The sequence below is a fragment of the Lithobates pipiens genome, unplaced genomic scaffold (assembly GCF_037356315.1).
Source record: "Lithobates pipiens isolate NorthernLeopardFrog02 unplaced genomic scaffold, aLitPip1_a1.2 Scaffold_13, whole genome shotgun sequence".
NCBI classification, from domain to species: domain Eukaryota; kingdom Metazoa; phylum Chordata; class Amphibia; order Anura; family Ranidae; genus Lithobates; species Lithobates pipiens.
Window position 1 is genome coordinate 180024844 of NW_027507718.1, and position 17189 is coordinate 180042032.

Consider the following 17189-nt stretch of genomic DNA (forward strand, 5'->3'; position numbering starts at 1 on the left):
TTAATCACTACAGGAGAAAGTTGGACATCTTAAGTACCAGCACATAGCAATCATAGTTCAGTTTCTTGTTAGTAGATGATGAAAAAATATGTGATTATTTGCCTTGTTTTAACTGCATTTATGTACCACCCTAATAAAAGATCCATCAAATGTCACATTTTCATATTTCATGAATATGCTCTCAATAAACAATAATATACTACTTTTCTTTATTCTCAGGCATCCGAGAAAAAGTAGAGAAGATTTCAGGAAAGGAATCCAGAATAAAACACAAGTTATCCCATTTGGAAACTCCACAATCTGAACATGATTTTCTTGGGTGTATGTCCAAGTAAGAAGAGATGATACAAATTTATGATCGAGTTTGGAAGTTTTTGAAAAAAATACTATTTAGAAAGCAGATAGTAATAATGTGTTAAGCCTGAGCTAATCAGGATAGCCAAGTTAAACCTTAAATATATATATATATATATATTACATTTAGAATTGTTCTTTTACCACTTGACCTCCAGAAGATTTACCCCCCTTCATGACCAGGCCATTTTTTGCGATGTGGCACATCGTTACTTTAACTGACAATTGTGCGGTCATGCAGAGCTGTACCCAAATAAAATGTATGTCCTTTTTTCCCACAAATAGCTTTTTTGGTGGAATATGATCACCTCTGCATTTTTTATTTTTTGAGCTGTAACCACTTGACCACTGGGCACTTAAAGAGGAGGGCCGGTTATACGAAAAAAAAAAAAAGTCAGCAGCTGCAAACACTGCAGCTGCTGACTTAATCAAAACACTCACCTGTCCAGGGCGCCCGCGATGTCGGCCGCCCGAGGCCGACCCGTCCCTCGGCTCTCGGGTCCCGGCGCCGCCATTCCTTGTAAGGGAAACAGGCAGTGGAGTCTTACGGCTTCACTGCCTGTTTCCTACTGCGCATGCGCGAGTCCCGCAGCTACTGCGCATGCGCGAGTCCCGCAGCGCTTTCTGGATGGGACGCGCTGTGTTCTGGAACACACAGTTCCCAGAACACAGCGCGACCCATTACCCAGAAGACGCCGCGACGAAGACAGAAGACAGAAGATCTCCGCGGAGGAGGAAGAGGAAGATTAGGAGAAAGTGCCTAGCAACAGGCATTTCTGGTAAGTAAAAAAAAAAAATTTTTTTTCATTTTTTTTTTTTTTATATTTTTTGTAATTTTTTATTTTTTTTTGTTTTCAGGGTGGCCCTCCACTTTAAACACCCTTAATAACCAGACCAATTTTCAGCTTTCGGTGCTCTCACATTTTGAATGACAATTACTCAGTCATGCAACACTGGACCTATATGAAATTTTTGTCCTTTTTTTCACACAAATAGAGCTTTCTTTTGGTGGTATTTAATCACCGCTCGGTTTTTTATTTTTTTGTGCTATAAAAGAAAAAATACAGAAAATTCTGTAAAAAAATGAACTTTTCTTTGTTTTTGTTATAAAATTTAGCAGATTAGTAATTTTTTCTTCATAAATTTTGGCCAAAATTTATACTACTACATATCTTTGGTAAAAATAAGTACAAAATTGGTGGATAATATTTGGTCTTTGTGAAAGTTATAGAGTCCACAAGCTATGGTGCCAAGATCTGAAAATTGATCACACCTGAAGTACTGACGGCCTATTTCAATTCTTGAGACCCTAACATGCCAGAAAAGTACAAATACCCCCCAAATGACCCCTTTTTGGAAAGAAGACATTCCAAGGTATTTAGTAAGAGGCATGATGAGTTTTTTGAAGTTGTCATTTTTTCCCACAATTCTTTGCAAAATCAAGATTTTTTTTACTTTTTTTTTTTTCACAAAATTGTCATATTATCAGTTTATTTCTCACACACAGCATATGCATACCACAAATTACACCCCAAAACACATTCTGCTATTACTCCCGAGTACGGCGATATGACTTTTACACAGCGTGGCCACATACAGAGGCCCAAAATGCAGGGAGCGCCATCAGGCGTTCTGGAGCACCCAGGACAATTCTGACATTTCTCTCCTACATGTAAATATCATCATTTATTTGCTAGAAAATTACATAAAACCCCAAAACATTATATATGTTTTTTTAGCAAACACCCTGGAAAATACAATGGTGGTCGTTGCAACTTTTTATCTCGCACGGTATTTGCGCAGCAATTTTTCGAATGCTTTTTTTTGAAAAAAAAAACAGTTTTGTGCTTAAAAAAAAAAAACACAGTAAAGTTAGCCCAATTTTTGCATAATGTGAAAGATGAAGTTACACCGAGTAAATAGATACCTAACATGTCACTCTTCAAAATTGCACACGCTCGTGGAATGGCGCCAAACATCGCTACTTAACCGGTTCCCGACCAGCGCACGACGATGTACGTCGACAGAATGGCACGGGCAGGCATATTGGCGTACAGGTACATCCAATATTCAATGCCGCCCTGCCATAGGGAGCGCGCCACCAGCGGCGTGCTCCCACGCTGGTCGGGACCCCCGTGAGTCCGGTCGCGGGACCCGCGGACTCGATCGCCGCGGGCATCCCTGCGATCGTCTCACGGGACGGCTGAATGGAGGAAATGCTGTGTAAACAGCATTTCTCCATTCTGCCTAGCAACTAGTGACGCTGATCTCTGCTCCATGTGATTGGAGCAGAGATCAGTGTTCACTAAATGAAAGCCCAACCCCTGTCACAGTTAGTAACACACCCCTAGGAACACTTAACCCCTACACTGCCACCCACTGGTTAACCCCTTCACTGCCAGTGTCATTTACACAGGAATCACTGCATTTATATAGCAGTGACTACTGTATAAATGACAATGGTCCCAAAAATGTGTCAAAAATGTCTGATGGGTCCCCCACAATGTCGCAGTCACAATAAAAATCGCTGATCGCCGCCATTACTAGTAAAAAAAAATAATAAAAAATTAATAAAAATGCTATAAAACTATCCCTATTTTGTAAACGCTATAACTTTTGCGCAAACCAATCAATAATCGCTTATTGCGATTTTTTTTGCCAAAAATATGTAGAAGAATACGTATCGGCCTAAACTGAGGGAAAAAAATGTTTTTTTATATATTTTTGGGGGATATTTATTATAACAAAAAGTAAAAAATAATGCGTTTTTTTCAAAATTGTCGCTCTATTTTTGTTTATAGCGCAAAAAATAAAAACCGCAGGGGTGATCAAATACCACCAAAAGAAAGCTCTATTTGTGGGAAAAAAAGGACATCAATTTTGTTTGGGAGCCACGTCGCACAACCGCGCAATTGTCAGTTAAAGCGACGCAGTGCCGAATCGCAAACAGTGGTCTGGTCTTTGACCAGCAAAATGGTCTGGTCTGTAAGTGGTTAAAAATCCACATAGGCGACGATTAAATTTTTTTTTACTGGTTATATGTTTTGGGTTACAGAGGAGGTCTAGGGCTAGAATTATTGCTCTCGCTCTAACGTTCGCAGCGAAACCTCACATGTGTGGTTTGAACACCGTTTTCATATGTGGGCGGGACTTACTTATGCGTTCGCTTCTGCATGCAAGCACATGGGGACAGGGGCGCTTAAAAAAAAAATATTTTTTTTTATTGTTCATTTTACTTTATTTTTTTTTAGTTTCACATTTTTTTCCCCAAAAAATACATTTTTTGATCACTTTTATTCCTATTACAAGGAATGTAAACATCCCTTGTAATAGGAATATGGCATGACAGGTCCTCTTTACAGTGAGATATGGGGTCAATAAGACCCCTGCATCTCACCTCTAAGCTGGGAAGCCTGAAAAAAAAAAAGATTCTGGCTGATCGTATTGGCGAGTCGGTAGAAGCGGCGGGAGGGGGTGTCCATGGCTGGCTATTGCAGGGTATCACCGACTATGGCTGGGTATGGCTGGGTATCTCCGAGTATGGCTGGGTATCTCAGAGTATGGCGTTGCAGAGTATTGCGTTGCAGAGCATTGCAGGATATTGGCGGGTGTTGCAGAGCATTGCAGAGTGTTGCAAGGTATTGGTGGGTGTTGCAGAGCATTGCACAGTGTTGCAGGGTATTGGCGGGTGTTGCAGAGTGTTGCAGGGTATTGGCGGGTGTTGCAGAGCATTGCACAGTGTTGCAGGGTATTGGCGGGTGTTGCAGAGTGTTGCAGGGTATTGGCGGGTGTTGCAGAGCATTGCAGAGCGTTGCAGGGTATTGCAGGGTGTTGCAGAGTGTTGCAGGGTATTGGCGGGTGTTGCAGAGCATTGCAGAGTGTTGCAGGGTATTGGCGGGTGTTGCAGAGTGTTGCAGGGTATTGGCGGGTGTTGCAGAGCATTGCAGAGCGTTGCAGGGTATTGCAGGGTGTTGCAGAGTATTTCAGAGTGTTCCAGAGTATTGCAGGGTATTGCAGAGTATTGCAGAGTATTGCAGAGTATTGCAGAGTAATGCAGAGTAATGCAGGGTATTGCAGAGTAATGCAGAGTATTGAAGAGTATTGAAGAGTATTGAAGAGTATTGCAGAGTATTGCAGAGTATTGAAGAGTATTGCAGAGTATTGAAGAGTATTGCAGAGTATTGCAGAGTATTGCAGAGTATTGCAGAGTATTGCAGAGTAATGCAGAGTATTGCAGAGTAATGCAGGGTATTGCAGAGTAATGGCAGGGAATTGAGGGGTTAATTTTCAGTGAGCAGCGATGTGGGCACTGCAGATGCAGCCCACATCGCTGCTGACACCAATCTTTTCCCCCTCCGCTGTACCGATCGGTACAGAGAGGGGGAGGGAGGAACCGGCGTCATAACATGACGCCGGTTTGTTTACAAGTGATCACTCCGTCATTTGACAGAGCGATCACGTGGTAAACGGCCGTCATTCGGCTATGGGCCGGTTGTTAAGTGGTTAAACAAAAAAGGCCAATTATTTTGAAAAACAAACAATATTTTTTACTTTCTACTATAACACATGCAATAAAAAAAATGTAAAAAGAAAAAATCAAATTTTTTCATAAAATTAGGCCAATATGTATTCTGCTACATATTTTTGGTAAAAAAAATCCCAATAAGCATATATTGACTGGTTTGCACAAAAGTTATAGCATCTACAAACTGTGGGAGATTATAATTTTTTTATTTACTATTAATGGTGGCGATCAGCGACTTATAGTGGGACTGTGATATTGCGTCAGACATTCTGACACTGACACTTTTGACATTTTTTGGGGACCAATGACACTCATACAGTGATCAAGTGCTAAATTTGCACTGTCACTGTACTAATGACACTGAATGGTGGAACTCCGCTTTTAAAGAGAAGTTTGGGTTTTTTGTTTTTTCTCTAATCATACTTACCTCGGTGGTTGGAGCATCAGACTGATGCTGCAGCTGTCCCCCGACGTCTCTGCACTGAGAACCGAGCCACCGAACACCACCAATGGCTCAGTTCTCACTCCTCCCTGAGCAGAGCGATGCTGTCAATCAGCATCGCTCCTGGTCTGCTTTTCCACACTCATTGGAGCGATGAGCTGTGAAGGGGCGGGGAGAGGCCATCTCAGCTACTCAGCGGCTCGCTGAGACTGCCATCAATCAAAGCAGCTGGTGGATCCAGACTTGGGACGTCGGGATGAGGCTCTGCCTCGATTGATGGCAGTGACGTCAGCGAAGAGTGGACTTCAGGTCAATCTCTGCTGAAAACGTTCCACAGGAGTGCAGAATGGATTGCACTCCTATGGCCCTTAGGTGAAGCCCAGCCTAAAAAGTTTAGGCTTGACTTCTCCTTTAAGTGGTTAATTATATAGTAAAAAAAAGTCATGTGCTTCTCATAAATAAAAAAAACATTACCCATTCCTGTACAGGCATGAGTCCATTGCTGTACAGGCATGTGGCCTGTGGAATGCACTAAGCATTAGTGGCACAGATATTAAGTGAACCCTCCCTTTTAGTTAGTTTACAGTTCCAATGGACAAGTAATTGGTACACATATGCCAGATTACCAATGGTTTAGTAAAAGCTCACCAGACATTTATTAGTGACTGATTCATTTTTATTATATATACTAAATTAATCTTTTTTTATATATCAGATATGCCTTATTAGTCTTTTCCCCTTTCTTTTAATTTTTCATTTTGCTTTTTGCTGGAACCACCTGGTTTTTCAAATGTTGCTAGATGACAAATATAATGAGTGTATCTATAACAAAATGGAAGCATCTATGAATTTTATTTACACTAGAGTGTCCTTCAAAACTAAACCCAAAAGTCAAAATCCAGCCACATCTTTTTTTTTTTCCTTGTGTTTTGTCACATTTTTTGGGGTGGTGCTCAATATGTGAGATATGAGATAACACAAATACTTAAAAGTATAACATTTATTAAAAGTAATGATAGATACAGATAATATTAGAAAATATAACAAGTATACTTAACTAAAGATCCGGTTTTGCCATGGGGTCCCATTTTTTCATACAGCATGGCCAGGTAATCAGACAGAAGCATGTTTTGCACACTCTGGTGAGACAAAACGTATTCCATTTTGGGCTATGGTATTGAAACTTGTGTATAAGGAATAGATAACCCCCAAGCCAACTTTCTTTGCAATATGACCCCTCATGAACTTTGTCAGTTAACAATAACATTCTTTTGGTATAAGGTAAAGCCATGCTTATGTCTGTATGTGGCCTCCTTAACCAAGATTTGAAGGCTTAAAATGCATTATTGAGCCATATTATTAATAAGGAATTATATACAGTTGTGCTGAAAAGTTTGCATACCCTGGCAGAAATTGTGAAATGTTGGCATTAATATTGGAAATATGACTGATCATGCAAAAAAGCTGTCTTTTATTTAAAGATAGCAATCACGTGAAGCCATTTATTATCACATAGTTTTTTTGGATCCTTTTTAAATCATAATGATAACAGAAATCACCCAAATAGCCCTGATAAAAGTGTACCATGTTTGGCCTTGGTACAGATACAGAAGGTAGCACACACAGGTTAAAATGGAAATTAAAGGTTAATTTCCCACATTTTTGGCTTTTTAAATCACAATTAGTGTCTGTGTATAAATAGTCAATGAGTTTGTTAGCTCTCACATGGACGCACTAAGCAGGCTAGACACTGAGCCATGAGGAGGCATAAATGAACAGTCAAAAGACCTGCATAAGAAAGTAATGGAACTTTACAAAGATAGAAAATGATATAAAAGGATATCCAAAGCCTCGAATATGTCAGTCAGTAATGTTTAATCACTTAATAAGAAGTGGGAAAATTTGGGAAACTCTTGATATCAAGCCAAGGCCAGGTAGATCAAGAAAGATTTCAGCCACAACTGCTACAGGGACTGTTCGGGATACAAAGAAAAACCCACAGGTAACTTCAAGAGAAATACAGGCTGCTCTGGATAAAGATGGTGTGGTTGTTTTTAAGGAGCACAATACGATGATACTTGAACAAAAAAAGAGCTGCGTGGTCAAGGTAGAAAGAAAGCCTTTACTGTACAATTTCCACAAAAAAGCCTGGTGTCAACACCTTGACATGCCCCATTGGCTTTTTAGTGGCATTGGCGCAGTAAAGGCTTCCTTCTGGCAGCTCGACTATGCAGCCTTTTTTTTTTACATATCGTTTTTTTGGAGAGCAGCCTGTATTTCTCCTATGGTTACCTGTGGGTTTTTATTTGTATCCTGAGCAATTCTTCGACCAGTTGTGGCTGCAATTTTTCATGGTCTACCTGACCTTGGTTTGATATCAAAAGAGCCCCTAATTTTCCACTTCTTAATAAGTGGTTAAACAGTACTGACTGGCATATTCAAGGCTTTGGATATCTTTTTTTATCCTTTTCCATCTTTGTAAAGTTCCATTAAGTGTCTGTACCAATCCAAACATTCCAGGGTATGTAAACTTTTTTCAAGTTCAAATATTTTCAATATCAATGCCAAAATTTCACAATTTCTGCCAGGGTATGCAAACTTTTAAGTACGACTGTATGCAATAGGGTTTTATGTAGTGTGAGAGCGTTAGAACTTCAGTCAGATTTTAGTGCTGTCTTTGATTCCACTGGGGAGATTTTCCCTTGCTTATTATTCTTGTGACATCAGGGTCAGAAGACAAAGACAACAAAACAAAATCCTCAATGGTTCTAACCTTTCCCATCTCTGCTGTAAAACATGTTTTTTTTTGTTCAATCAGCTCTTTTCCATCCTGACCCACTGGTACTGGGAAAAGAGGCAATAAAAAACCTGCTTGAGGTACTAACCCTTTTTTTTATTGTCCAGAAGAAAAAAAAATGTAGATGGATTTAGGTTTAATAACTTCTTGAATCATTTTCCTTGCAGGCGATCTGGATTACCACGGTGGATTCTGGCTGCCTGTTTGTTCCTGTCTATTATGGTGATGCTCTGGCTTAGCTGTGCTAGTTTGGTGACTGCACCTGATCAGCATGTTAAGTCACAGGTATTGCACTCTATTCTGAATTTTTATGTAGATAATGACATGCTGATGATTAATTAATTGTTTGTTTTGGGATAATTGGTGACCTTTTCTTTTAAATATTAGAAATATTAATAGCTGCTTCTCTTATTCCAGAAATATGTTTTTTGCAAAAATAAATCTGTTATTAGAATCCAGTTGGGAGAGAAAAATAGACTACTGCATAAAAAAATAGTTTTCTTAAATCCTTTCTTAAAGTGGTTGTATAGCCAAATTGAGGACTTTTACCTACAGGAAAGCTTATAATAAGGCTTACCTGTAGGTAAAAAAAAATATCTACTAAACCTGTACGGATTAGGAGATATTCCCCTTGCAATGCGCCGCTGACTGCAGCAGCGCATGCGCACAGGGGATTCCCGGCTGGAAGCCCAGCAGATGCCAGACCCTGCCGGAGAGAAATCTCCCGCGCGCATGCGCGGGAGTAACGATATTGTGGCTCCGGCCACTCACAGCGCCGGAGCCGCGATAGCTGGAAGAAACACAGAGGGAACATGTCAGCTCCCTCGGCGTGGATCAGGACAGATGTCGGGGCCTCGTTCTAAGGTAAGTATTTCATAATGAGCTAGTATGCGGTGCATACTAGCTCATTATGCCTTTTGCTTTGCAGGTGAGGAAAAAAAAATTAAAAATTCAGCGGGTATACAACCGCTTTAAATTTGATTGGTTGTCATGCTGACCTATTGGTATTGACCAGGAACACCTGCATATAATTGGAAGTTTTTCAGATTTTTGTGATATTCAAACTTGTTTAGGGTCATTGATTCAGTGTGGATTGAAGACAGTGGGTCAATTTACCAGCCAGGTATCTAGTTTTGATGAGAAGTTACATGTGAACATCGGCAGTGCCAACCATTGATTTGTACAGGTTACAGAGTATAAATCTGCCTATGTCGCTTAGGGCTATAGCTGTTCACACACTGTGTTTGCAGCTAGTTTGTCTGGTAGCAAGAATTGCTGATTCGTGCTGGTGTCTGCCTGCCACCACCTGTGTGAATAAAGCCTAAGGAAGGAATTCTTCTAACTGTAGACATTTCCTCTCACTTCCTGCTATGTCTCCAATGAGACACTGTAGAAATTACAATTATACATGTTAAACAGTTTTGACATCTCAGATATCTATTATGTTTTAATAGATCTATTATTTTTTTTTTCTAAAAAATAACAGCTTCAGCAAGTTTGGCACTCAAATGCAGATTTTGATTTATTTTACATAGCTGTTAAACAACTGGGCTTTGCAATTCTTTTATGGACCAAACATTTAGATAACTTACAGTGTGGTAATCAGTGCCAGAACAAAAAATCCTAGCATCCAAGGCTAAGATAACAAAATGCACCTCAAGCTGAGGCTTTATTGGAGGGGGTGGAAATGCCACATGGTGAATGTGCCTAAAGGTACCCGAGTGTAAGTGTCCAAGCTTGTCCAGAAATGACAACCACTGCCCACTGACCCAAACTTTAATACTGTTTATCCTTTAAAATAAAGCAAGGACTCAATATAGGTCTCAGCACAGTCCCACCCAGACTGTCCCTTTGACGACTTGAAAAAAGCAAGCCCTATTGGAAGGAGCAGCCGACCAAAGAGTCCAAATTAGTTTATTACTTTATACTAAAATACATCCAACACATTTTGGGGGTCAGAAAAAAGCTCTAATTTCATCAGGGCTTCAATTGAGATAGGAAACTTTCCATGATTCAAAATAGAGCTTTCCTGTGGGAATCTGTAAAGGGAATCTAATTGCTGGAACAGGAGAGTAACTGGCCAGCAGTATCTGTGTGAGCCATCAACACAGTAAAGTTCTATGAGTCCATTCCGTTAACTTTTATCCATTGGTCTGGTGCTTCTTCCATTAGGGCAGGGATCTCCACACTACAGCCCTCCAGCTGTTGAGGAACTACACATCCAACCAGGCATTGTAAAACTCTGACATTCAGACATGATTGGCATGATGGGAATTGTAGTTCCTGAACAAGTGGAAGGCCATAGTTTGGAAACCCCTCCATTAGGGCATGCTTTATTCTGGTAACATGCTGGGGTACCCACTCCACTGGGGAGTAGCCTTGTCTGTTGTGAGCAGCCTAACCTAAGAAATTGAGGTCTCTGATGTTTTTTGTCCTCCCACTGCTTTGTATGAACTCACATCAAAGTTCCAGCACCTCTTTGACATTTTTTTTTTATTCCCTTCTATGACTTGATAGTTTCACCCATAAAGTATCTGCCTTTTTAGCGCTAAAGCATAAACAAATATAAACACACATACATTTAATTTATTGTTAGAAATATTCTTTTTTTTTTAATGTATGTATTAAACAAAATAGAAAGCTCTGTCAGAAAGATTAACATTTTCTTTTGGTTTTTTACCAGCCATTGAGCATAAACGGTGACAAAGAATACCTAGAAGACATGGAAAAGCCAGAATCATTCCCTCTGCCACCTGTTGTTGCAGTTACTATCTGCCCAACTGAAGAGAGTGAGGAGGCTGGGCCACTGCCAGTAAAGGTGGACCTTGGAAAAACTATAATCTAAAATGTTTGTCTTTAAACCTTTACTACTACAGGGGGTGTGCACTACATTGCATTATAGTCTCCTGCAGAATTAAAGGGGATAATTGTCTTGTCATACTGGTTTTATAAACAGTGCTCGTCTTGCTTCCTTTCTTTGCAAAGCATCTGGAATGGTTGCTCCACAAATGGTCAGAGCTTGGTGGTGCATACTGTAGAGAGTCAATTACTTGTCAGTTACTGTAAAAAAATATTCCAGAGGTATACATGGATGCAATTTTCCCACAGTACATTGAAAATTTCCAGTTTGTATCTTGTACTGATGTATGACAAGATCAAGTTATTGTACAGCGCTAAAAAAGTGTATGTGCTTTATATATAAAATGATAATATAATAATGTAACATTATTAAAGTAATCAACATTTAAGATGTCAGTTACAGCTATGGCTCAGGTTGATTCACTCACACTACTACGCAGCCTCATTTTTAAAGACCATAAGTCTTTCTTCTCCAAACTGGTTTAGCATCCTGCTGTGTTTCAAGAAGGATCTTTTGAAAAGACATGAGTATGTGAATCTTCTATATCGGCCAAGAACCTAGATCATTTAAAGTGAAGACTTTGTATGATAAATCTAGTGCAACTCCCACAAAAGAATTCTCCTTTATAGGTGGGCCCTTAGGTATGAATGACCTACCTACTAAGTTGTAGTTAAAAGTGTGATGTAGTCTAGTGGTGTTCAACCTTTTTTAGATGGGTGCACCAATACTTTGGGATTCTAAGTGATAATTTAGTCATTGCGTTTGTATCATTTTTTTAAATAACAGTATCAATTTTTTCATGTTGACTTCTTATTTACCGTAGTTAAATACATTTGCAGAGTTACCCTTTATGGGAACTTTTTTCATTGTAAAAATTGGTCAATTTTGTTTAAGATTTACAAATTTCTCTGTGATTAAAGTTCCCATGTCTTTCTTATAGACTGGGGTCCTTCTGTACAATATACTTTTTAAATTATTGCTACCGGTAGTAAGAACATCAGTTTCAGCAATGTTCTAGTTACATTCAGTCAAAAAATAAAACTCAGTCCCCTTCTGTCTTTAAGAAATGTATACACATTTCTTCCCATACCTCATGTACATTGGGACTCTGCATTGAGACTGCCTTCATTTAACCCCTAACTGCTCTCTAGTGTTGCCTGGTAGATATAACGATACAGTACTAAAGATTTCATAAAATAACTAACCATATATGGATTAGCCTAGGTCCCCTAAAAAAATTTAAGAGATTTTCAAAAAAATGCAATGGAATTTTTATTGGTTTCCTTAAAAACCAATCAGATTCCAGGTGTCATCCTTTTTTAGATTTCTCAAATTTGTAGAAAAGAACAGTTCTCTTCAACTTCAAATCATTTTATCATACTGTTATACTTTTATTCTGTATATGAACATATTATGTAAACTAATATTTAAAGCACATCTATAGCTGTTAATGCCATTACCACTGTTTTAAGGTCCATTTTCCTTGTTATGCTTATAAGACTAATGTGCCCCCCTTTCCCTATTTCATTTTATTATTATAATGAACTACTAAAGGCTGAAATGATATTTGCTTAGTAAAGAACACATTTTTCCTTTTGTTCTGCTGAAAGTTCGCAAGGTTAAAATAACTACCAATTTCATGCTGGACACTTCCTTTTACGAGAAACCCATATGATTGTTTAATAATATTATTTATTAATCACAATACCTCTGTTAGCTGCTGCACTTGTGCCTTCTAACTCCAATCGCTTAAACACATCGAACTTGCCTAGATGCATTTTAGGACGGGAGATTCATATTCCTAAGCAAAAAGATTTTATTTTATTTTAGTGACTGTAAGGTAAATGCTATAAAGAAAAAAACAATATTGGTAATAAACAATTGGACTTATTTGCTATAGAAAGTTTACTTTGCATTGCATATAACCTTTACATTTGTACTGTATCACACTGTATACACTGGATTACATTTTTGCTACTGATTACATATTTATGCTTGAGTATCTACATAACTAAAACGGTAGAAATCATTTCAGTCAACTCATCCCATACCTTTATGCATGCTGAGTTAATGTCATACCAAGAAGATGTCTGACAGATAGGGATGGTCTTAGCCCTTGTACACACTGTCGGAGATTCCGACAACCAAATCCGTCGGATTTTGTCCGAAACTGTTGTATACACACGGTCGGACAAAGTTGTCGGAAAATCCGACGTGATGACGTTATTTCGTTACGACAAGACTATGTTCACGCTAGTAGCCAATAGCTTTGGTGTAGGAATTTGATCTGAGCATGCGTGGCACTTTGTCCGATCGGAATTCTCTACACATGATCAGAGTATGTCCGATCGGAGCATTTTGTCTGAAAATATTTCCGGCAAGTTGGAAAAGTTGGTCCGACGGATATTCCGACAGAAACAGTCCAATGCAGACCACACACAGTCGGAATATCCGACAAAACGCTCCGATCTCCGACCGTGTGTACAAGGGCTAAGAGTTATAATTATTTAACATTTAAAAAAAGAACTTCTGGGAGGAGGCCAAACAGTTAAAACCTTGCTGGTGTTTTTTTTTTAACACTCAAACATCCATTTCTACTATGCAGTGATAAAAATAGACCTTGACCAATATTTGTATAGAAGTATAAGCTGAACATTTTAGAAATTAGTGTAAGGTTTCTCAAATGCTGGATTTTTTGGGATCATTCCGAATATGTATATATTGCATAGAGCAGATTAATTTTAGGTAACAGGTCAAGCATACAGTATATTAACTTTGGGTATTAAATACATTTTTCAAGCCTAAGTAATTTCTTTTCATAAATCCTCACAATGTTCAACCTTATTTTAGGGGTTTCTCAAGGACTCTAAAAATAACTCTGCTGTTTCATGCCGTAAAATTACTTCTACAAGTAGATTGTTCACTTTGCAAGAGAAGTTTTCTTCAGAGCTCAGTGAATGTGGTGAAGCTCTGCTTATTTCCATCATCCAAACATGTCAAAGCAAAAATCCAATTTTTTTGTGTTTGATTGGGTATTCCTTGTAAAGTAGAACTTCTGCTTCACTGTAAGCTCTGAGGCAAATTCCCTTGCATGTGAAGCTTCCCTTGCAGAGTGAACAGCCCTATTAGCTTTAGTAAATCAACCCCAAAATCTGTGTATGTAATACTGGCCGCTAGAGAAGCTCAGAAATTTTCATTATCAATGGCTTGCTAAACTCACTGCTGCTCAAACATTACAAAAGAATTCTCAAAAATGTAGCATTACTTGCTTCTACTAGGCCCTGTATGGTTATATCCTAAGAAAGAAGCCTAAACCCTATCAGGCTATAGTATAGTTTATATGTACGATATTAGGGGTTTCTATATACATGTTTATATAAGAAATGGATTGAAATGGACTTCTAGAGTGAGAGAGAAAGTAGCTCTGAAGGCTCCAAGGGAATCCATTTTTTTTGCCTGTGTGACACAGTACAGCTCCAGCCATATAAACATATAAATCCTTCTATCTTCTTCTCCTCGATTATACTAATAAAAATGTTTAGCAGTATACTCCCAGTTTATACTAATAGATGTGTCTAGCAGTGTACTCCAATTTATACCAGTAAATATCTCTAGCAGTGTAAATAAATGCTGAGAGTATAGTGCTTGCTGTCTATTGTATACTAGAGCAACTTACCTAACTTATAAAAGGTATATTGTAGGCATGGATGGGAATGTATGCATACCTCATTTGCATGTCAAAATACAAGGTTTATGCTAATATGTAAGAACGCCTTTAGGAGCTACATGGTGTTCCTGTCGCCCCCCCCCCCGCAAACACACAGCAGTGAAGGTTGTTTGCTGTACAATGCTTGCAGAATCGCATATGTTTTATCACTATGGTAACTACATACTTAGTTAATATTAATGTGATTGTGAAGGCTTTGTATGTTTTAGAGAAAAAGATGTATACCAAACATGCAATCTCCACTGAATGTGACTAGGTACAGTTCACATGTTAGTTACTGTGCAGTAAATAGGAAATAATTTAGGCTACATTCAGGTGTCTGTATATCTGTGGCTAGTTTGCTGCAATCGGAGATGGTTAAACACCTCTGAATACAGCAACACATTGGCAGATTATCTATGGCCAGTGTGCCTCCAGGGTCTTTAGGGGGCTCTATTTGCATCATTGGATGAGCAGTTACATTTTACCAGCAACAGTGCCTCCCATTGATTTGCACAGCGTACAAATCTGACAGCTGATGCATGTGCAAGCAGCATTTACAACCCCTGGTGAGGATATACTAATTTGGTTGTCTTAATGTAGCCTTAAAATGCTGCCATGTAACTGCATATACTCCCCAAGAACTTGCGTTCATCCACTTTAAATCATAAAGCAATCCTAGTGTGCTTAACATCCCAAAAGACTGCCAAAATTTTCTACACTTTTTATTTAAATATTCTGTTTATTTTGACACTACAGCTATCTTCTGGCAGTACACTGTTGCCATTTTTTTTTTTTTTACTATTAATATTTAATCATTGTCCAGTGATTATTTTAATAATGCGAACATTAATTCTTGACACATACTTATAGAGGATCTAAGGGCATCTATTTTGTGTATGTTTGTTCCAAAGTTTCTTTTGTAACTTTTGCTGATTATGACATTAGTAATTAAAGCATAGGTGAAGTCACTTTGTCGTATAAATATTATGCATACAATGTAGAACTGCTTGATAAAAATATATTTGCTTTCCTGCAAAATAAATAGAATTTTTTGTGCTGTTGACTGCCAGAAGCTTGTTTGATATTTAGGCCAAAGCATTAGAGAGCCATAATCTTGTAAAATCTCAGATAACATGTTAATAATGTATTGCTGTTTTTTTTATGTGAATACATCATTGAACTATTGTCAAGAAAAAAGAATAAACATTTATAAACTATGTCAGTGGTTATGTATTGAAAGAACATTAATGCATTATTCTATTTATTAATATTACATCTTTTGTACCCAAAGTTCAATCCTGTTAACTGAAAATAAATATTTTCAGTGTTCCCCTTTTGATTGACTCACTCATTGACGTAAATTCAGTATGTCATGGTTGTCCATCTATACACTATCCAGTAATCTAAGGCAGTGTTTCTCAACCTTTTTTTTAGTAACCAGGCTTTTTAAAATGATGCACACTCTCAGGGCACCCCATTCTAAAATATTCTTCCGAAACAAATGCAACTTTTCAGTCTAGTACTGACTAGTATTCCAATGTTTATCTTCTCCCTCAGTTTCTCTCCGTTGCCCAGCTAATGTGACTCCAGTGCTTACAGAGAGGGGCAAACAAGAACACTATGCAATAGTGCACAAGGAAAACCTGTGGCTTTGTGCAACCAAAAGGCAGGCTTGATCCACCCACTGGCCTGTATAAAGTTTTGGAGCAATATGTTAGGCATTTTGCCAAGGCCTCCCTTAAGAAACCTGAAAGCACTCCAAGGTGCCTGGGCACCCTGGTTAAAAAAAGGCAGGAGTAGGCAACCTCAGCCCTCCAGCTGTGGTGAAACTACAAATCTGTGATTGTCAGGGTCTTGCAATGTCTCATGGGACTTGTAGTTTCACCACAGCTGTTGGTCTAAGGTAGCTTACCACTGATCTAAGAGTTAAAATAAGCTTTGTGACTGTTTAAATCTTTGCCTTCATAACATGGGTCTTTCTCCACCTGTGAATACTGTCACACAGGGACATCATCAACTCTCTTAGGACAGAAATTTTTGGGGAAAAAAAGTAAAAAAACGAAATATATTTTAATGTAAAAAAATGTATTAAAAGATTCTGCATGTCTTTACAGCCTCTTAATCAAAAGTGTAGAAGAGGCCTTAATCTGTCACATGTCCACATTTACACTGCTACATTGAGACATTGAGATACTCATAAAAAAAATCTTTGTACATAAAATGGTTGAAAGTCTGTTTTTCTAAATTTAAAAATGATTCACTGTTTTGATACAAAACATTAACATGATGATAAAATGAATTATTAAAACTAGAAACAAAATGGCTTGAAGCATATCTAGACCCAAGAAAAATTGTAGTTTAGCTTTGCATATTGCAGCTTTCCAGCCCACTAGATGTGATGACTGCATTTGTTTTAATTTTTTCATGCTTATTTTCTGTATTTTCACTTGGTAATCCTATCAGTTATGCCACGTACACACGACCGGACTTTCCAGCAGAAAA

General features: G+C 38.4%; 1 protein-coding gene across 1 annotated transcript in view; it reads left to right on the plus strand.

The window, feature by feature from the left end:
* The window catches only part of TMEM59L (transmembrane protein 59 like), a 101462-nt gene extending 85558 nt beyond the window's left edge, over positions 1-15904 (plus strand). Inside the window, exons 6-8 of the mRNA XM_077475935.1 lie at positions 220-331; positions 8286-8403; positions 10802-15904. Coding sequence (XP_077332061.1) covers positions 220-331; positions 8286-8403; positions 10802-10963 — 392 coding nt within the window. The 3' untranslated portion in view covers positions 10964-15904. The remainder of the gene's footprint in view (positions 1-219; positions 332-8285; positions 8404-10801) is intronic.
* Positions 15905-17189: the final 1285 nt, after the last annotated feature.